Source organism: Petromyzon marinus, unplaced genomic scaffold, assembly GCF_048934315.1.
Source record: "Petromyzon marinus isolate PM22_M1 ecotype Great Lakes invasive population unplaced genomic scaffold, UKy_Petmar_22M1.pri1.0 PM_Scaffold_17, whole genome shotgun sequence".
In the NCBI taxonomy this organism is placed as follows: Eukaryota; Metazoa; Chordata; class Hyperoartia; order Petromyzontiformes; family Petromyzontidae; genus Petromyzon; species Petromyzon marinus.
The window spans coordinates 1,331,256-1,352,930 of NW_027423135.1; the positions used below are offsets into that span (position 1 = coordinate 1,331,256).

General features: G+C 51.5%; 1 protein-coding gene across 1 annotated transcript; it reads right to left on the reverse strand.

Annotated features, from left to right (window-relative positions):
- Window positions 1-834: 834 nt before the first annotated feature.
- Window positions 835-21,398, reverse strand: LOC116956710 (uncharacterized). The gene is made up of 6 exons (XM_076063688.1): window positions 20,931-21,398; window positions 16,771-17,140; window positions 12,778-12,935; window positions 6,606-6,850; window positions 3,837-3,875; window positions 835-2,161 (listed from the first exon to the last, which is right to left on the reverse strand). The coding sequence occupies exons 2-6, from the start codon at window positions 17,072-17,074 to the stop codon at window positions 835-837; spliced, it is 2,073 nt and encodes a 690-aa protein (XP_075919803.1). The 5' UTR covers window positions 17,075-17,140; window positions 20,931-21,398.
- Window positions 21,399-21,675: the final 277 nt, after the last annotated feature.

A 21,675-nucleotide genomic window follows, 5' to 3' on the forward strand; every position in this document is an offset into this window, starting at 1 on the left:
ACATGTACAGCGATAATGGTGACAATGTTAGTGATGGTGGTGGAAATCATGGCAATAATAGTGATGGTGGTGACGATGGTGGTGGTGACGGTGGTGGTGATGGTTGTGACGACGATGGTGGTGATAGTGATTGTGCTGTTGATAACAGTGATGATGCTAGCGATGATAGTGGTGGAGATGATGGTGGTAGTGATGACGATGGTGAAGATGATGATGGTGAAGATGATGATAGTGACGGTGAAGATGTTGACGATGATGGTGATGGTGAAGATGATGACAATGATAGTGATGGTGAAGATGACGACGGTGATTGTGATGGTAGTGACAATGGTGGTGATGATGGTGCTTTTAATAACGGTGACGACGTTAGTGATGGAAAGTGGCTGTGGAGATGCTCGTGATGGTGAAGATGATTGTGGTGGTGGTGGTGACGACGATAGTGATGATGGTCATGTCGATGGCGGAGCTGTTGATAACAGTGACGACGCTAGCGGAGAAAGTGGTTGTGGTTATGACGGTGATGGTGTCACTGTCGACGAGGACATGACGATGGTGATGATGGCGATGATCGTGATGTTGGTGATGATGACGGTGCTGTTGATAACAGTGACGACGCTAGCAGTGATAGTGGTTGTGGTGATGACGGTGGTGTCACTGTCGACGAGGACATGACGATGGTGATGATGGCGATGATCGTGATGTTGGTGACGATGACGGCGATGATGATGGTGCTGTTGATAACAGTGACGATGCTAGTGATGGAAAGTGGTTGTGGTGATGACGGTGATGGTGTCACTGTCGACGAGGACATTATGACGACGACGATCACAACCGTCACAGGAACACGTCATCGTCATCCTCTCTTGCGCCGGCGACCGCCACTCTTCCCTCTTTCGTGCCGGCCGCGTCTCTGCATCCAATCCCGGCCCCCCCGCTCGTTCCGCCTCTCCCCGGCTCCGTTCCGGCTTCAGCTTCTCTCCCCGTCCCCGGCTCCGTTCCGCCCCCCGCGGTGCGTCCGGTCTCCGTTCCACCCCCGGCACCCGTCCCCGTGCCGTCACCCGCGGCGCGCCCCGTCCCCGGCCCCGGCTCCGTCCCCGGCTCCGTCCCCGGCTCCGGCTCCGTCCCCGGCTCCGTCCCCGGCTCCGTCCCCGGCTCCGTCCCCGGCTCCGTCCCCGGCTCCGGCTCCGTCCCCGGCTCCGTCCCCGGCTCCGTCCCCGGCTCCGTCCCCGGCTCCGTCCCCGGCTCCGGCTCCGTCCCCGGCTCCGTCCCCGGCTCCGTCCCCGGCTCCGGCCCCGGCTCCGTTCCGCCTCCCGTTCCTCCGCTCCGTTCTCCTCGTCCGCCGCCGGAGGCTTGACGCGCTCGCGACGAACAAGTCGCCGCCGTCGTCGCCGCCGCCGCCGCCGCCCCTCCACTCGCGTCGTCGTCGTCGTAATCGCCGTCCTCGTCGCCGCCGGCGCTGGCGCGGCTCCGCCTGGCGGAGCGGAAGAACGCCAGCGCCGACCCGACGCCGCCGCCGCCGCCGCCGCCGCCGCCGCCGGAAGAGGCGGAGGAGGCCAGCGGAGCTGCGCCGCCGCCGCCGCCGCCGCCGGCCCCCCAGGCGCGGAGGATGAGGAGGAGGCGGCGGCGGAAGTGGTCCCCGGCGAAGAAGTAGACGAGGGGATCCAGGCAGCTGTTGAGCACGGCCAGGCATTGCGACGCCATGGCGCTCGCTCGCAGACGCCGCAGGCGGGCGCAGGCGGACGACGACGAAGAGGAGGAGGAGGAGGTGGCGGAGGAGGAGGTGGTGGCGGAGGAGGAGGTGGTGGTGAAGGAGGTGGCGGAGGAGGAGGTGGTGGTGAAGGAGGTGGCGGAGGAGGAGGTGGTGAAGGAGGTGGCGGAGGAGAAGGTGGCGGAGGAGAAGGAGGTGAAGGAGGGCAGTGGTGGCGGAGGAGACGGTTGAGGATGCGGTGAGGTGAATGGAGGAGAGGAGGCGGAGGAGGAGGAGGAGGAGGATCGAGGTGGTGACGTCGGTGGCAGCGGTGGCAGCGTGGCGAGGGCGTAGGCGGGGTAAGGCTGCGAGTGCAGCAGGGCGGTGCGCTGCACGTGGTACGGGGCGAAGCACAGGAGGAACACGAAGAGCACCACGAGGACGGTGGTGGCGGAGCGAGCTCGCACGCGGCGGCTGGGGCGTGGAGGGTGGGGGGACGGGGGAGCGGACACGCACGCGGAGACGCGTGTTCAGTATGTTGGGTCGCGCAAGGGGGACGCTCGGTGGGAACACAGTTCAACAGGGGGTACCGTAGCCACACTATACACTACGATACATGTGTAGAGGCGTTAAACCACACACTGTTGGGTAACCTGCATTGCCACCGGGTGTCAAGGGGGCAGTGCAGCGTTACCTCTCTGTGTGTACGTAACGGGTGGGGTCAGACGAGGTGAAGTGGATCGTAGACACGGTTTGGGGAGAACCAATCAGACGGTGCCACGTGTGAGTGTGTGATTGGTTACACCTGGCCACAAACGAGTATGAGAAGGGTGACCGCGCAGAGCGCGGCGGGGAGTTCTCTCCCTACACGGAGACCGAAGCCCGGGCTGAAGACAGCCAGGACCCTGGACCCGGCCTTCCAGCCCTTCTGAGGGCTAAGGCTCGGCGTATCCAGCGGTCAGGACCCACCGGGCCAGCGGTGGGTCAGATAGCCTCCCCTAGGTCCCAGCCGGAGGACTCTGGGATAGCGGTAGACGTGTGAGTAAGTCCCGCCAAGCTAGGAGGCTGTACCTCCTTAGGTATCAAGAGACCTGTGTGTAGGTCACGCTAAGTGCCTCCTTAGGTATCAAGAGACCTGTGTGTAGGTCACGCTAAGTCCGTAGGCGGTACCTCCTTAGGTATCAAGAGACCTGTGTGTAGGTCACGCTAAGTCCGGAGGCTGTACCTCTTTAGGTATCAAGAGACCTGTGTGTAGGTCACGCTAAGTCCAGAGGCTGTACCTCCTTAGGTATCAAGGGACCTGTGTGTAGGTCCCCACAAGCTAGGAGGCTGTACCTCCTTAGGTATCAAGAGACCTGTGTGTAGGTCACGCTAAGCCTGGAGGCTGTACCTCCTTAGGTATCAAGAGACCTGTGTGTAGGTCACGCTAAGTACCACCTCAGGTATCAAGAGACCTGTGTGTAGGTCACGCTAAGTACCACCTCAGGTAGCAAGAGACCTGTGTGTAGGTTACGCTAAGTCCGGAGGCTATACCTCCTTCAGGTATCGGGTGAGGGGACCATATACCCCTCTGTGTGTTAAGGACTGTATGGAAAAGGAATTACAATAAACAGAGTGTGCCTCCTAAGAAGTTTACTCGTCTTTATAAACACTACAATACATACTACACTACACATTACACTATACAATACGACATGACTCGCACGCCCGTTTACTCAACGCGGTCATCACAAAACCCCTGGGCTTCTCAACGGGCCCACGTCGTCGTAACCAGAGGCAGCCTCCACCTGATAACCCACCATAAAGAAGGCCCATTGCCCCAAACGTCGCCAGTTATTTGTTTTGTTCCTGAAAAGGCTGTGGGCCTCACGAATCTAGGCCAAATGGCCCAGGGATCTCGGCTGTGGGCCCCACGGATCTCGGCTGTAGGCCCCACGAATCTAGGCTAAAGGGCCCATGGATCTCTGCTGTGGGCCTCACAAATCTAGGCCAAATGGCCCACAGATCTTGGCTGTAGGCCCCACGGATCTCGGCTGTGGGCCCACGGATCTCGGCTGTGGGCCCCACGGATCTCGGCTGTGGGCCCCACGAATCTAGGTCAAATGGCCCACGGATCTTGGCTGTGGGGCCCATTTGGTGCGCTCCGTACCTGCTGGCCTTTGTGTTTTTGTCCATTTTCAGCAGGGTCCTGCAAACGAGAGACGGAGGTCACGGGAGGAGTCGGCCGTGGCCAGCTTCGTGATGTGTGACCAGGCGGGGAATCAAGAGAGAAGGGATGGAGGAGTCTCATTTGAAGTGGGTGGATGAGTGTGTGGGTGGGTGAGTGGGTGGGTGGGTGAGTGGATGGGTGAGTGAGTGTGTGGGTGAGTGGATGAGTGGGTGGGTGAGTGTGTGGGTGTGAGTAGATGGGTGAGTGTGTGGGTGAGTGAGTGTGTGGGTGAGTGAGTGGATGAGTGAGTGGGTGGATGAGTGAGTGGATGACTGAGTGAGTGGGAGGGGCTGGTAACTCCTCCACCTGCCACTTTTTTCCGCGAAGTACCACGGTGGAAACGCCAAAATAAGCACCGTGCTAGAGACCAGCGGGGCAGGCGTTCATGACTCCTGTCCAAACTCCATCTGGCAAAGCCAGGGACATGAGAACACTGAGATTGGCCATGTGTAATGTTCGGACTCTCGTTGCGGAGGAGAGGCTGCCACTTGTCTGTCGGGAGATGGATTGGTACCGCCCGGAGCTTTGTGGAATACAGGTGGTCCGGTGGACCAGTTCTGGCTCCGGTCGTGAGGGGTGGACAGTTCTCCACTCGGGGTAGGAAACTACCAAACTTCAGGGAGTGGCACTTCTGTTGAACAAAAGCAAGGGGTTTGGGAGCGTGGCGGTGAGGTGTGGGAAGCTTTAAGGCCCAGGCTCATGTGGGCTCACCTCCCTATCAACGAGACGCAAGGAATGGTCATGGTGGTGGTTGCTTACACCCCCACCGAAGATGAACATCAGTGGAGGGATTCAGGCAAAGCCGATGAGTCAGATGCCTTCTATGACCTCCTGTCCCAGGTGCTGGCTAAAGTGGCCCCTCGGGATAGAGTCACCCTGTTAAGTTACGTTAATGCCCGAGTGGGTCGTGACGCAGATGCCTGGGTTGGAGAGATCGTAAGGCATGGGCCAGATCAGCTCATTAACAACGGTAGGAGGCTGCTAGATTGTTGTGCAGCCCGTGGGATTGTAATAACCAACATGCTGCTCCGACATCGGCACATCCACACAACATCATGGATGCACGCCAGGTCAAAGCAAGAACATCTGCTCCACTATAATTACAGACCAGTGGATGCGGGCCCATGTCTTTGACACCAGGACCTACCGTGGAGCTTATCTGGCCACTGACCATCGACTTGTCATCTGTAAGATGCGCCGGCCATTCTTCCACTCCGGTGGTGGGTGTCCGTCTAGGACCCCATTAAAACATACAGTGGCTAGCTGAGGATAGTTGCAAGCAGGAATGTCAACATCGCTTGCAGCTGGGGTTAGCATTGTTCGCCCCTCATGCTAAGAGGAAATGGTTGAGGTTCAGGACCTTAACTCATACAGCTACAATGGATATGCGGTCTAGACCTCCCCAAAGACCCTGGCTGAAGGAGGAGGTGTTCTGGCTGGTTGAGAGAAAGCGACAGGCCCACTCGCATCGTCTACAACATCTAACATCAGAGAATGAGGAGGCTTACCGCAGCCTTCGCTCGGAGATTCGGAGAGCCGTGCGGCGCTGCAAGGATGAGTGGTGGGCGCGGCTTGCTGAGGAGATGGAATCTGCCTCAGTAGCCCACAATCACAAATCACTATTTAATTCCATTACAAAGGTCACTTGCAGCAACTCACCCATTACCATCCTTAAGGGAAAGAACGGTAATCCCATCTCCGACCCCCAGGAAAAGGTCTGCAGGTTTGCAGAGCATTTCTGTGAGGTCCTGGGGGAGAGGAATTCCCTCGGCCCAGACAACATCGCGGGGCAAGGTGAGGACGACCCTGCTAGGGCTGCGGTGCCTCAAATATTGTCAGAAGTCGCCACCCCCTGTGAGTGGTTGGCTTGAGGTGCCCTCTGTTGAGGAAGTACTGAGGGCGATCCGGAGTCTGAGACCAGGAAAGGCACCGGGCAGAGATGATCTCCCAGGCGATATGCTGAGGGAGGGTGGCGTTTGTGCACAGACTGCCCTACGTGAAATCATAACAAGTCACGACCACTGGACGGGTTCTGCAGGATTGGAAGGATGCCCTGGTGGTCTCCCTCTTTAAGAAGGGGGACCGCATAGACTGTAACAACTACAGGGGCATCTCACTCCTCAGAGTGCTGGGAAAGCTCCTGGCAAGGATTATTCAACATCGCCTTGCCAGGCACGCTGAGGAGAGGCTTGCGTGGCCTCAATGCGGTTTCAGACCAGGGCAGTCCTGCATGGAGTGGGCGAGATACCCCCCCTCCTCCCTGCCCACACTTTCCACCGTGCTGGCTATCTCACCGCAGGAGGCACGAATAGCACACGCTGAGTGAGTGGGTCATTTGGTGAATGAGTAGGTGGGTGGGTGAATGAGTGGATGGGTGGGTGAATGAGTGAGTGGGTGGGTGGGTGGGTGAATGAGTGGATGGGTGGGTGAATGAGTGGGTGGATGAATGAGTGGGTGAATGAGTGAGTGGGTGGGTGAATGAGTGGATGGGTGGGTGAATGAGTGGGTGGGTGGATGAGTGAGTGGGTGGGTGAATGAGTGGGTGCGTGGGTAAATGGGTGGGTAGGTGAATTAGTGGGTGGATGGGTGAATCAGTGGGTGGGTGAATGAGTGGGTAGGTGGGTGAATGAGTGGGTGGGTGAATCAGTGGGTGAACGAGTGAGCGAGCGGGTGACTTTCCCCGCGTCCCGCCTCGCTCGCTAATCTCACCGTAGTATGCACACGTAGCACACGGCGATGGTGAGGAAGGGCAGCAGGAATCCGATGACGAGCGCCACGTAGTTCATGGCCATCAGGAGTGCCAGGGACTGCCCCTTCGGGTTCAACTCGAAGCACGTGACCCGGCCACCCTGCTGCCCGGGCTGCTGCTGCCGCTGCTGCCCCATCGTGAGGAACGGCGTCGTGAGGATAGAGACGAGAACCCAGATGCAGACGCACACCTTCACCGCTCGCGCCTGGGTGGGCGAGGGTGGGCGAGGGTGGCGAGGGTGGTGGTTGTCACAGTGGCAGGTGGGTGCGTCTTGCCGGTCATCTCAAGCCAGTCGACCCGTGGCGCCTTGGCACCGGCGTCACACGATGATGACAATTGGCTCGGTCCGCACGTCCGATTAGCGCGGTTGGCGACGTAGGGTGCAAACGAAGTTCAGCAAGTTCACGATGATGATGATGATGATGGCAGCATCACGTATGAAGGCTAACACTGTGGCGGACGAGGAGGTGAGTGGCAAATACCACGCCCGGCCGCCTTTGTCTCCCCTGCGACGATGTTTCTGCACCACACCAGACACTAAAGCGAGTCGAACCTTGCGGAGGATGCCCAGGACTGGTTCATGCAAACGTCACTTGTGTTGGCCGTGAGAGGGAATTGAACTCAGGCTGCTGGTTTTGTATCGCAGGGCGCTAACTGCTACACTACCGGATGAAGACCAATATTAGGTGACGGTGACGTCACCAGATCGCCTGTGCCAGGCCAGATGCACGTTTGAGGCCACGTGAAGTGTTAAAGGCTCGCTGCTGACAGGAGGCCACGGGACAGACCCAGCAAGGTGCCATGGGTTGACTGAGGTGACTGGCCGATGCACCACCTGTGCCCCCTACTGTGCCAATTTGCTGTGCTTTAGCCACTCGGCGCTCCGCTCGTTGTTGTGAGCGTCGCTCCTCCGCCCTCTGTTGTTGTTGGAGGGCGACTGCCTCCAACTGCCCAGTAGCATCCTTCACGAGCCTCCTCCACAGAGGCCGATTTTTACACCGCTGGTACCAGTCATCGGCAAGTCCACTCAGCTCCACGTCCTGTACCACGTCACTCAATCTCTTCTTTATCCCGTGCCGCGCCGGTTTAGCCCCCTCTATTTGGCCAAACAAAAGTTGTTTAGGCATGCGGTGGCTGGGCATGCGGGCTAAATGACTCAGCCAATGCAGCCTTGCCTGCCGAAGGAGCTCACTGATGGGACTTTATCCAGATCTTTAAACTTTCGCAAGCATAGAGAAAGGAGGGCATGACCGTGACCGAGAAGACCCAAAGTTTTGCGTGGAGCGACAGACCAGGAAGCTTCCACACAGCGTTCCGCAGCCGATGTAAAGATAATGCCACTCGACTGATTCGGAGTGAGACCTCGGTCATAAGCACACTGCCCAGGTATGGGAAACTCTCCACTCTCTCCACAACTGCCCCATCACCGATTGGGAGTTGTGGGGGTGGAGTGTCCGATGGTACAAAATACCCAGGCCGGTGCTTAGTTTTGGTGGGGCTGCAACAGCACCTCCAACTCCTCATCTGACTGAGCAGCAATCACCAGATCATCGGCATACATAACGTGGTTGACCAATAGGGAGCCATCCCTTGACCGCACCTGGGTATCGATCAGCCTCCCATTGTATCTGTACAGCCATCGAAGGCTTCACGGACTACATAGTCGAAATAGATGTTAAATAATGTGGGAGTCAGAGGACATCCCTGTCGCACTCCAAGGTGTACAAGGAATGGCTCCGACTCCCGGCCACGTAGTTTTACCCGGGCCCGCTCACCATTATGAAGGTCTAGTAATAGGTTTTACCCTTTTAACTGGCACAAAAACTGACACCTTTATTCAAGGCATCATGTTTGCAATAACCACAACACAAGCAGTCAAAATGCAAACAAAAGAGACAACTCTGATAATAATATGCACTGTCCTTGAATTTTATTCGTCCACACCCGAGCCCTCAGTACTCTGATAGTGCGCTGTTTTTGAGTTGTATGCCTTTTGGCGTCTCTGGTCCAACACCAGAGAAGACTAGGCTCTAAGAAAAGCCGTCTCAGGTGTGGACCAATCAATTTCAAAGACAGTGCATATTATTATCAGAGTTGTCTCTTTTGTTTGCATTTTGACTGCTTGTGTTGTGGTTCTTGCAAACACGATGCCTTGAATAAAGGTGTCAGTTTTTGTGCCAGTTAAAAGGGTAAAACCTATTACTATATCTTGTTACTGGCAAAAGAGGTCTCATAATAAAATCATGAAGGTCCTTAATGATTGTGAGCAGAGAGTCAGGGACTCAGAAAGCACGAAGAACAACCCAGAGCTCAGACCTACTGATGGTATCATAGTCCTTGGCCAGGTAAATAAAGCAGAGATGTAGGCCCTGTAGGAATGGACAGAAAATATGGCATTTGTGCAGAACCGCCCTTTTCTGAAAGCACATTGGGGCTCTGCAAGCATCTCCTCAGTGTGCCTGGCAAGGCGATGTTGAATATTCCTTACCAGGACCTTTCCCGGCACACTGAGGAGTGAGATGCCCCTGTAGTTGTTACAGTCTGTGCGGTCCCCCTTCTGAAAGAGGGGGACCACCAGGGCATCCTTCCAATCCTGCGGAACCCGTACAGTGGTCCAGACTGTTGTTATGATGTCATATAGGGCAGTCTGTGCACAACGCCACCCTCCCTCAGCATTGCGCCTGAGAGCTCATCTCTGCCCAGTGCTTTTCCTGGTCTCAGACTCTGGATCCCCTTCAGTACTTCCTCAACAGATGGCACCTCAGCCAGCCACTCACAGGGGGTGACTTCTTCCAATATTTGAGGCACTGCAGCCTCAGCAGGGTCATCCCCACTTTGTCCCACGATGTTTTCCTGGCGGAGGGATTTCCCCTCCCCCAGGACCCCACAGAAATGCTCAGCAAATCTGAAAACCTGTTCCTGGGGGTCGGAGATTGGATCACCGTTCTTTCACTTAAGGATGGTGATAAACGAGGCGCTGAAAGTTACTTTTTGTTGATGTAATTAAATAGTTAAATGTGATCGCGGGCCATTGAGGCAGACTCCATCTCCTCAGCAACCCGTGACCACCGCCCAACCTCGCAGCGCCTCACGGCTCTCCGAACCTCCAAGCAAGGACTGCGGTACACCTCCTCATTCTCTGACGTGGGATTCTGTAGCCGATGACAGTGGGCCTGTCGCTTTTTCTCAACCATCCTGAACACCTCCTCTATTAGCCAGAGTCTCTGGGGAGGTCTGGACTGTGTAGCCAATGCAGCCATTGCAGCTGCATGAGTCACAGTCCTAAACCTGGCCCATTTCCCCTTGACATCAGGAAGAATGGGAGACGATGCCAACCCCTAGGTGAGACCAGGCCACTATGGGTTTTAATGGGGTCCTGGGTGTACACCCACCACCGGAGTGGAAGAATGGCAGGCGCATCTTACAGATGACAAGTCGATGGTCAGTGGACAGATCAGCTCCATGGTAGGTCCTCCTGTCAAGGACATGGGCCCGCATCCGCTGTTCCGTCACTATGTAGTCCAGCAGATGTTCTTGCTTGGACCCAGCATGCATCCATGATGTTGTGTGGATGCGCCAATGCCGGAACAGCGTGTTGGTAATTACAAGCCCATAGGCTTCACAAAAGTCTAGCAGCCTCCTACCGTTGTTATTGAGCTGATCTGGCCCATGCCTTTCAATCACTCCAGATCAGGTGCCAGCATCATGACCAACTCGGGCATTAAAGTCCCCCAACAGGATGACTATATCCTGAGGGGCCACTTTAGCCAGCACCTGTGACAGGAGGTCATATGAGGCATCGGACTCATCAGCCTTGCCTGCATCCCTCCACTGATGTTCATCTTCGGTGGGGGCATAAATAACCACGACCACCACTCCTTGCCTCTGGTTGATGGGAAGGCGAGCTCAAAGTAGCCTGGGGCTTACAGCTTCCCACACCTCACCGCCACGCTCCCACGCCCCCTTCATTCTTTTGTTCAGAAGAAGAGCCGCACCCTGTTGTTTGGCAGTCTGCTGCCCCGAGTAGAGGACTGTCCACCCCTCTTGGTGGCCGGAGCCAGAGCCAGTCCACCGGACCTCCTGAATACCACAGAGATCCAGGCGGTACCGGTTCAGCTCCCGACAAAGGAGTGGCAACTTCTCCTCCTCTGTGAGCATTCGAGCATTCCACGTGGCCATCCGCAGTGGCTTTTTGCTGCTTCTGGAGGAGCCCCGAGGGTAAGGATTCAGTCTCCTGGCTCCGCCAAATGGGGTTTGGCCAGGAGACGACATAGACGCCTGTCCCCCCCGGGGCCTCCGGCACAAGCTTCGTTTAATACTTTTTTTCGGAGTATAATGGTAATTTATTTGAAGGTGGAGGGGTTACCAGCCCCTCGCAGCCCGTCCAGAGGCCCCTTTTGCGACTGTGGTGGCTGCAAACGCCATAAGGGGAAGGGCCAATCTGAATTGGCCCTCCCCTCACGGCGCCGCCCACCACAGCGTTGCTGTCCGGCACCGACGAGGAGGGAGGCGGTCTTCACTTGAAGCTTTCGTGACTGCAGGAATTCATACTCTTTGGGTTAAAGAAAATATTTACGTGACTTTACCGTAAGACCCAAAGAGTATGAGGTCGGGGGCTGTTTTGCCGAACAGGCACACCGACACACATCAACACACACAGGCACACATCAACACACACACACACACAGGCACACAGGCACATCACCACACACACAGGCACACACACACATCAACACACACACACCACACACACAGGCACACACACACCACACACACAGGCACACACACCACACACACACACATGAACACACACACCACACATCAACACACACACACCACACACACAGGCACACATCAACACACAACAACAACAACCGCCATTCGCCACTAAGTGGCGGTGACGTCACCACGACGCTTGTGCCAGGCCATGTGCACCCTGAGGCCACGTGAAGTGTCGAACGCCCGCTGGCAGGAGGTCACGGGGCAGACCCAGGTGCCACGGGTCGACTGACTGAGATGACTGGCTGATGCACCGCCTGTGCCCCCTACTGTGCCAACCTGCTGTGCTTTAGCCACCCGGCGCTCCGCTCATTGTTCTGAGCGTCGCTCCTCCGCCCTCCGTTGTTGTTGGAGGGCGACTGCCTCCAACTGCCCAGTAGCATCCTTCACGAGCCTCCTCCACAGAGGCCGATCTTGACACCACTGGTACCAGTCATCGGCAAGTCCACTCAGCTCCACGTCCTCCTCTACCACATCACTCCATCTCTTCTCTAGCCCGTGCCGCGCCCGCTTAGCCCCCTCAATCCGGCCGAACAAAAGCTGTTTCGGCATGTGGTGGCTGGGCATGCGGGCTACATGACCCAGCCATCGCAGCCTTCCCCGCCGGAGGAGCTCACCGATGGGACCTTGCCCAGATCTTTCTAGGATTTTTGAGCTCCCCCCACAATCCAGTCTGGTTAAACCCAGGATGGATCGTAGGCAGGCCAGCCTAAATGTTTCTAACCGGTGAAGATGTTCCATTAGGGGGGTCCACGTTTCGCAAGCGTAGAGAAGGGAGGGAATGACCGTGGCCGAGAAGACCTGAAGCTTAGTGCGGAGCGACAGACCAGGTAGCTTCCACACAGCGTTACGCAACCGATGAAAAGATATTGCCGCTCGACTGATTCGGAGTGAGACCTCTGCCCAGGTATGGGAAACTCTCCACTCTCTCCACAACTGCCCCATCACCGATTGGGAGTTGTGGGGGTGGAGTGTCCGATGGTACAAAATACCCAGGCAGGTGTTGAAGGCTTCACGAACTACGTGTTCACACACACACACATCAACACACACACCACACACACATCAACACACACCACACACAGGCACACACACACATCAACACACACCACACACATCAACACACCACACACAGGCACACACACAGGCACACACCATACACAGACACACACATCAACACACACCACACACATCAACACACCGCATACACCACACACACACACCACACACACCACACACATCAACACACCACATACACCACATACACCACACACACACACCACACACACCACACACATCAACACACCACATACACCACATACACCACACACACACACCACACACACCACACACCTTGCGTCTGCTTCGGCAGAGCGAGCGGCGGGGCACGACGATGGAGATGAATCTCGTGACGCTGAGCGCCGTGAGCAGGAGGATGCTGCCGTAGAGGTTCACGTAGAAGGCGTAGGAGGCCATGCGGCACAACGCGTCCCCAAACACCCACTCGCCGCCTGGGGTGGGCCGAGGAGGGATCAGGAGGAGTGGAGGAGGAGTGGAGGAGGAGGAAGAGGAGGAAGAGGAGTGGAGGAGGAGGAGGAGTGGAGGAGGAGGAGTGGAGGAGGAGTGGAGGAGGAGTGGAGGAGGAATGGACGAGGAGTGGACGAGGAGGAGGAGTGGAGGAGGAGGAGTGGAGGAGGAGGAGTGGAGGAGGAGTGGACGAGGAGGTGGAGTGGAGGAGGAGGAGTGGAGGAGGAGGAGTGGAGGAGGAGGAGTGGAGGAGGAGGAGTGGAGGAGGAGGAGTGGAGGAGGAGTGGACGAGGAGGAGGAGTGGAGGAGGAGTGGAGGAGGAGGAGTGGAGGAGGAGGAGTGGAGGAGGAGTGGACGAGGAGGTGGAGTGGAGGAGGAGGAGTGGAGGAGGAGGAGTGGAGGAGGAGGAGGAGGAGTGGAGGAGGAGGAGTGGAGGAGGAGTGGACGAGGAGGTGGAGTGGAGGAGGAGGAGTGGAGGAGGAGGAGTGGAGGAGGAGGAGGAGTGGAGGAGGAGGAGTGGAGGAGGAGGAGGAGGAGGAGTGGAGGAGGAGGAGTGGAGGAGGAGGAGGAGGAGTGGAGGAGGAGTGGAGGAGGAGGAGGAGGAGTGGAGGAGGAGGAGGAGTGGAGGAGGAGGAGTGGAGGAGGAGGAGGAGGAGTGGAGGAGGAGGAGTGGACGAGGAGGAGGAGTGGAGGAGGAGGAGTGGAGGAGGAGGAGGAGTGGACGAGGAGGAGGAGTGGAGGAGAGGACGAGGAGGAGTGGAGGAGGAGGAGTGGAGGAGGAGTGGAGGAGGAGGAGGAGTGGAGGAGTGGAGGAGGAGTGGACGAGGAGGAGTGGACGAGGAGTGGACGAGGAGGAGGAGTGGAGGAGGAGGTGGAGTGGAGGAGGAGTGGAGGAGGAGGAGTGGAGACTGAGCGTGGACGCACGCTCGCATCGCAAGCTGGCGGATTTTTGTTGCCCGCGACCGCAGCTGTCACGAATGACAGCTCAGCGAAGTGGCTCGTCATCATCATCGTCGTCATTGTCGTCATCGTCGTCATCATCATCATCGTCATCATCATCGTCGTCGTCATCATTGTCATCGTTGTCATCATCGTCGTCATCGTCGTCGTCATCATCGTCGTCATCGTCGTCATCGTCGTCATCGTTGTCATCGTCATCGTTGTCATCGTCATCATCGTCGTCATCATCATCGTCATCATCATCGTCATCATCGTCGTCGTCATCATCGTCGTCATCATCATCGTCGGCATTGTCGTCATCGTCATCATCGTCGTCATCGTCATCATCGTCATCATCGTCATCGTCGTCATCGTCATCATCGTCATCGTCGTTATCATCATCATTGTCGTCGTCGTCATCGTCGTCATAGTCATCATCGTCATTGTCGTCATCGTCGTCATCGTCGTCATCGTCATCGTCGTCATCGTCGTCATCGTCATTGTCGTCATCGTCGTCATCGTCATCGTCGTCATCGTCGTCATCGTCGTCATCGTCATCGTCGTCATCGTCATCATCGTCGTCGTCGTCGTCATCATCGTCATCGTCATTGTCGTCATCGTCGTCATCGTCATCGTCGTCATCATCGTCATCGTCATTGTCGTCATCGTCGTCATCGTCATCGTCATCATCGTCATTGTCATCATCGTCGTCATCGTCATCGTCGTCATCATCGTCATCGTCATTGTCGTCATCGTCGTCGTCATCGTCGTCGTCATCGCTGCTGCTCCACACGTCCCCGTGGTGATGTGGATGGCGGCGGTGAGACTCTTCGTCGTGCGAGCGAGCCAGCGAGCTGTCACTGTGAGAAGCAGCTACGCCGGCATCTCAGGGAGGCCTCACCTGGTGAAGTGTCAAATCGTTTAGAGGAATCGCCGTGCAGGTGCGCGTTGTGCTGAACGCACCGCACGTAGCCAACCGCGCTGCCTTTATTATCGTGCTCACAGTCCACGTGACTTTACTATCGAAATAACCAAGAAGATGATTTAGACAACAACGAGCACTAGCAGCAGCAGGTGTAAATAAATGAGTTTGTCAGTCTACATGATGATGATGATTTTAGAGTGGCCGTAGCTGCAGGCGGATTCCTAACATCAGAGGGAAGAGCGTTCCAGACGGCCGCAGATGCAGCACTTCTGAAAGCGCCACACGATGCAGTGGACTGTCATTGTTCAATGGCCAGCCAATAGTGTAGTGTATAGTGTAGTGTATAGTGTGTAGTGTAGTGTATATTGTAGTGTGTAGTGTAGTGTATAGTGTAGTGTATAGTGTGTAGTGTAGTGTATATTGTAGTGTGTAGTGTAGTGTATAGTGTAGTGTATAGTGTGTAGTGTATAGTGTATAGTGTAGTGCGTAATATAGTGTAGTAAAGTATAGTGTAGTGTATAGTGTAGTGTATAGTGTAGTGTATAGTGTAGTGTATATTGTAGTGTGTAGTGTAGTGTATAGTGTATATTGTAGTATGTAGTGTAGTGTATAGTGTAGTGTATAGTGTATATTGTAGTGTGTAGTGTAGTGTATAGTGTAGTGTATAGTGTAGTGTATAGTGTAGTAAAGTATAGTGTATAGTAGTGTATAGTGGAGTGTTTAGTGTAGTGTAGAGTGTAGTGTATAGTGTATATTGTAGTGTATATTGTAGTGTATAGTAGTGTATAGTGTAGTGTATAGTGTAGTGTATAGTGTAGTGTATAATGTAGTGTATAGTGTAATGTATAGTGTAGTGTATAGTGTAGTGTATAGTGTAGTGTAGTAAAGTATAGTGTAGTGTATAGTGTAGTGTATAGTGTAGTGTAGTGTATAATGTAGTGTATAGTGTAGTGTATAGTGTAGTGTGTAGTGTAGTGTATAATGTAGTGTAGTAAAGTATAGTGTAGTGTATAGTGTAGTGTATATTGGAGTGTATAGTAGTGTATAGTGTAGTGTATAGTGTAGTATATATTGTAGTGTGTAGTGTAGTGTATTGTGTAGTATGTATTGTAGTGTATAGTGTAGTGTATAGTGTAGTATATATTGTAGTGTATAGTGTAGTGTATAGTGTAGTGTATCTTATAGTGTAGTGTATAGTGTAGTGTATAGTGTAGTGTATAGTGTAGTGTATAGTGTAGTGTAGAGTGTAGTGTATAGTGTAGTGTGTAGTGTAGTGTGTAGTGTAGTGTATAATGTAGTGTATATTGTAGTGTATTGTAGTGTATAGTATAGTGTATAGTAGTGCATAGTGTAGTATCTAGTGTATAGTGTAGTGTATAGTGTAGTGTATAGTGTAGTGTATAGTGTAGTGTATAATGTAGTGCATAATGTAGTGTATAATGTAGTGTATAGTGTAGTGTTTAGTGTAGTGTATAGTGTAGTGTATAATGTAGTGTATAATGTAGTGCATAATGTAGTGTATAATGTAGTGTATAGTGTAGTGTATAGTGTAGTGTATAGTGTAGTGTATAATGTAGTGCATAATGTAGTGTATAATGTAGTGTATAGTGTAGTGTTTAGTGTAGTATATATTGTAGTGTAGTATATAATGTAGTGTATAATGTAGTGTATAGTGTAGTGTATAGTGTAGTGTATAGTGTAGTGTATAATGTAGTGCATAATGTAGTGTATAATGTAGTGTATAGTGTAGTGTATAGTGTAGTGTATAGTGTAGTGTATAATGTAGTGCATAATGTAGTGTATAGTGTAGTGTATAGTGTAGTGTATAGTGTAGTGTATAGTGTAGTGTATAGTGTAGTGTATAGTGTAGTGTATAGTGTAATGTATAATGTAGTGTATAATGTAGTGTACGGTGTTAACGTTAACACCGACCACCGCCCCTACCCCCGCCGTACCCCGTGCGTTGTAGTGAATGCGCAGCGGCAGCATGAGCACGAAGAGGAGGTCGGCGACGGCCAGGTTGGCCAGGATGACGGTGCTCGCCGTGGCCTTGCGGCCCCCAGGGCGGCGGCCGCCGCGGCGGCGGCGGCGGCGTCCGCACGTGAACGCGTAGAGCGCCACCGAGTTCCCGAGCAGGCCCAGGACGAACACCGCGCCGTAGACACCTGCGTACACCGCCCGCTTGGTCACGGGGTCCACGTCGCACGCCGCTTCCTCGACGCCGGCGACGTCTTCGGCGGCGGTGGCGTTGGTTGCCATCGTAGGCTCGAGGGCACGGCGGTGAACGACACACTCCCGTTCCTAGATGTTTTGCCCGGACATGGCCTAAACGGTAAAATGACACACAGCGTTTACAGCAAGCAAACGCACACTGATGCCTATCTGAATGTATATTCGCATCATCATCATCATCATCCAGCTCAGAAATCCTCTCTTATCAAGACGCTCATACATCGGGCTAAAACAGTGTCAGATGGTGAGAGTCTAGTGAGAGAGATCAAACACGTTAAAGAAGCACTACGGCAGAATGGCTACAACAATGCTCAAATTAACAGAGCACTGAATGCCAAATCACGATCGCAAAGCAACACTGCTGAAAGCGATCAGATTGTTAAAACAATAAAAATTCCATATATCTCAGGAGTAACTGACAAATTAGCCCGTGTTCTGCAAAAGCAAAACATGACAGTAAGATTTGGTACAGTACACAAAATTCAAAAACTAGTATCTTGCACTAAAGACGCATTACCTAAATTATCAACAGAAGGTATATATTGGATTAATTGTTTATGTGGCAGATGCTATATTGGACAGATGAGACGTAACATCAGCGTAAGACTAAAAGAACATCAAAGAAATATTAAATTATCTCAAACACAACTGTCGGCAGTGGCAGAACATGCTTGCCAACAAGGACACTCAATTGATTTTGATAACGTTGAAGTGTTGTGTAAAACTAATTATTACTGACAAAGACTAATTAGAGAATCCATTGAAATTGAGAGGAATAGAAATAACTTTAATCGCTCTGACAGCTACAGGCTTAGTGCAGCTTGGAAGCGTATTATTAAATAATACATATTACAATTCCTTATAGGAGAAACACATACTAATTAACGGATTACTAACATAGCATATAATCACAATAACACACATTACAAATAATTACTAATCTACAACTCATTACTAATCATAACCATTGACTGATTACCAATCTATTATATAATTACTGCACCTGAAATGAGTTAAGTGATGACGTCACCCTGCTGCTGCTCTATTTAAGACCGGGAGCAAGTGAGGGCTTTACCATTCTGGCGAATTGCCCGATGATGCTGGATGTAATTACCAGCGAAACGTCACAGTACTACTCAAACTGTAAATGTTGTGGATTCACTCTTCAACACACCGGTGGGCTAAAGTAGTGAACTAATTGTCTTTTGTAAACGTGACACTTTATTTTGCTGATTGGCCGTGTCGGGTGGTGGAGGGTTACGTCACATTTATAAATAACGCGATCTAACCCAAAAACCTTTATTATGAATAGTATTGGTCGCGAAAGCCTCCTACGTGTTAATCTGGCCTTTCCTGTTACGGCGATGACGCCCCTTGTCGGATTGGTGGCAGCGGTGGGCTCAGGGTGAACGTGTAGGTACGGCTTCCTGTTACGGCGATGACGCCCCGGTTGGATTGGTGGCAGCGGTGGGCTCAGGGTGAACGTGTAGGTACGGCTTCCTGTTACGGCGATGATGCCCCTTGTAGGATTGGTGGCGGCCGGTCGATCGGGACGGACTCGGGATGAGCGTACAGCGGCTGTGGGTTTCTGGAGCGATAATGCCCGGTCACCTTGGCGTGTCTAGCAGTGTGTCGCGTAGTGTATAGCGTAGTGTATAGTGCAGTGTATAGTAGTGTTTAGCAGAGTATAGTGTAGTGTCTAGTCGTGTAGTGTGTAGTGTTTAGCAGTGTATAGTGTAGTGTCTAGTGTAGTGTATAGTGTAGTGTCTAGTAGCATAGTGTAGAGTATATAGTGTTGTGTCTAGCAGTGTATAGTGTAGTGTATAGTAGTGTAGTGTATAGTAGTGTATAGCGTAGTGTATAGTTGTGTATAGTAGTGTAGTCTATAATGTAGAATATAGTGTATTATAGTGTAGTGTATAGTAGTGTAGTCTATAATGTAGTATATAGTGTATTATAGTGTAGTGTATAGTAGTGTAGTGTGTAGTGTATAGTAGTGTAGTGTATAGTAGTGTAGTGTAGAGTATATAGTGTAGTGTCTAGCAGTGTATAGTGTAGTGTATAGTAGTGTAGTGTATAGTAGTGTAGTGTATAGTGTAGTGTATAGTGTAGTGTGTAGTGTAGTGTATAGTGTAGTGTATAGTGTAGTGTATAGTAGTGTATAGTGTATAATGTAGTATAGTGTAGTGTATAGTAGTGTATAGTAGTGTAGTGTATAGTAGTGTAGTGTATAGTGTAGTGTATAGTGTAGTGTAGTGTGTAGTGTATAGTAGTGTAGTGTATAGTGTAGTGTAGTGTGTAGTGTATAGTGTAGTGTATAGTAGTGGTGTGTAGTGTATAGTAGTGTATAGTAGTGTATAGTGTAGCGTATAGTGTAGTGTATAGTAGTGTATAGTAGTATATAGTGTAGTATATAGTGTAGTGTATAGTGTAGTGTATAGTAGTCTATAGTGTAGTATAGTAGTGTAGTGTATAGTGTAGTGTATAGTGTAGTGTATAGTAGTATATAGTGTAGTATATAGTGTAGTGTATAGTAGTGTATAGTAGTGTATAGTGTAGTGTATAGTGTAGTGTATAGTGTAGTATAGTAGTGTATAGTGTAGTGTATAGTGTAGTGTATAGTAGTGTATAGTGTATAGTATAGTGTAGTGTATAGTGTAGTGTATAGTAGTGTAGTGTATAGTGTAGTGTATAGTAGTGTAGTGTGTATTGTATAGTAGTGTATAGTGTAGCATATAGTGTAGTGTATAGTGTAGTAGTGTAGTATATATTGTAGTGTATAGTGTAGTATATAGTGTAGTGTATAGTGTAGTATATAGTGTAGTACATAGTGTAGTGTATAGTAGTGTATAGTGTAGTGTATAGTGTAGTGTATAGTGTAGTGTATAGTGTAGTATATAGTGTAGTGTATAGTGTAGTATATAGTGTAGTATATAGTGTAGTGTATAGTGTAGTGTATAGTAGTATATAGTGTAGTGTATAGTGTAGTATATAGTGTAGTATATAGTGTAGTGTATAGTAGTGTATAGTGTAGTGTATAGTGTTGTATATAGTGTAGTGTATAGTATAGTGTATAGTAGTATATAGTGTAGTGTATAGTAGTGCAGTGTATAGTAGTGTATAGTGTAGTATATAGTGTAGTGTGTAGTAGTGCAGTGTATAGTAGTGTATAGTGTAGTATATAGTGTAGTGTGTAGTAGTGCAGTGTATAGTGTAGTATATAGTGTAGTGTGTAGTGTAGTGTATAGTGTAGTGTATAGTGTAGTATATAGTGTAGTGTATAGTGTAGTGTATAGTGTAGTGTATAGTGTAGTGTATAGTGTAGTGTATAGTGTAGTGTGTAGTGTAGTGTATATTGTAGTGTATAGTGTAGTATATAGTGTAGTATATAGTGTAGTGTATGGTAGTATATAGTGTAGTATATAGTGTATAGTGTAGTGTATAGTAGTATATAGTGTAGTGTATAGTGTAGGGTATAGTAGTATAGTGTAGTATATAGTGTATAGTGTAGTATATAGTGTAGTGTGTAGTAGTGCAGTGTATAGTGTAGTATATAGTGTAGTGTGTAGTGTATAGTGTAGTGTATAGTGTAGTGTAGTGTATAGTGTAGTGTATAGTGTAGTGTATAGTAGTGTATCGTGTAGTGTATAGTGTAGTGTATAGTGTAGTGTCTAGTGTAGTGTATAGTGTAGTATATAGTGTAGTGTATAGTGTATAGTGTAGGGTATAGTAGTGTAGTGTATAGTGTAGTGTAGTATATAGTGTATAGTGTAGTATATAGTATATAGTGTAGTATATAGTATAGTATATAGTGTATATAGCATCTGAAAGCGCGAGGATGCCTGTAACTCGCGTGTGGATGCGAGGAGCGTACGATACTCACGTCGGAAGACGCCACCAGGACAATACCACCAGACAATACCACCAGGCAATACCACCAGGCAATACCACCAGGCAATACCACCAGGCAATACCACCAGGCAATACCACCAGGCAATACCACCAGGCAATACCACCAGACAATACCACAATATAATACCACAATCCGTTAGATAGTACGCGGAGCTAAGAGCACCAGGTCAAAAACACCTCCGCAATCACCGTCGAACGGCGAACGTGGCAAGCCACGATATTATATTGTCATTTTAAATAACAACTATATTACAACATGTATATGTACTGCATAACTGAGAAGTTGTAAGCGAAACGATTGCTTTATTGTACATTTTATCGCGTGGGGTTGTAAGCAAACAGCGAACCGACTGGTTTTGCTCGGAGCGGTGGTGGATGGGAGGGGTGCGCGCACATTCCACAGTAGTATGGCGGGAGCGCGTACGCCCAAGTGCGGTCCCGGTGGGGGGGGAGGGGGGGGTGAGTCACGGGGGCTGTGTCGGTGTCGGCAGGGGAGCGGTGGCGCAGCGGTTAGCGCACTGCGCTAAAACAAATCCCGCCATAGAGCCCCGAGTGGGTATCACGTTCGAAGGCCACCAACAGCGACCTGCCACGTGACAGCGATCGTCTGAAACAAGCGGTGCTGAGCCTCCTCCCCTGCCACCCCCCCCTAGGTCGACTCAGCCTCAAATGAGTTGCCTGGTGTAGCGGTGTGCGGTAAACATCGCCACTAGGGA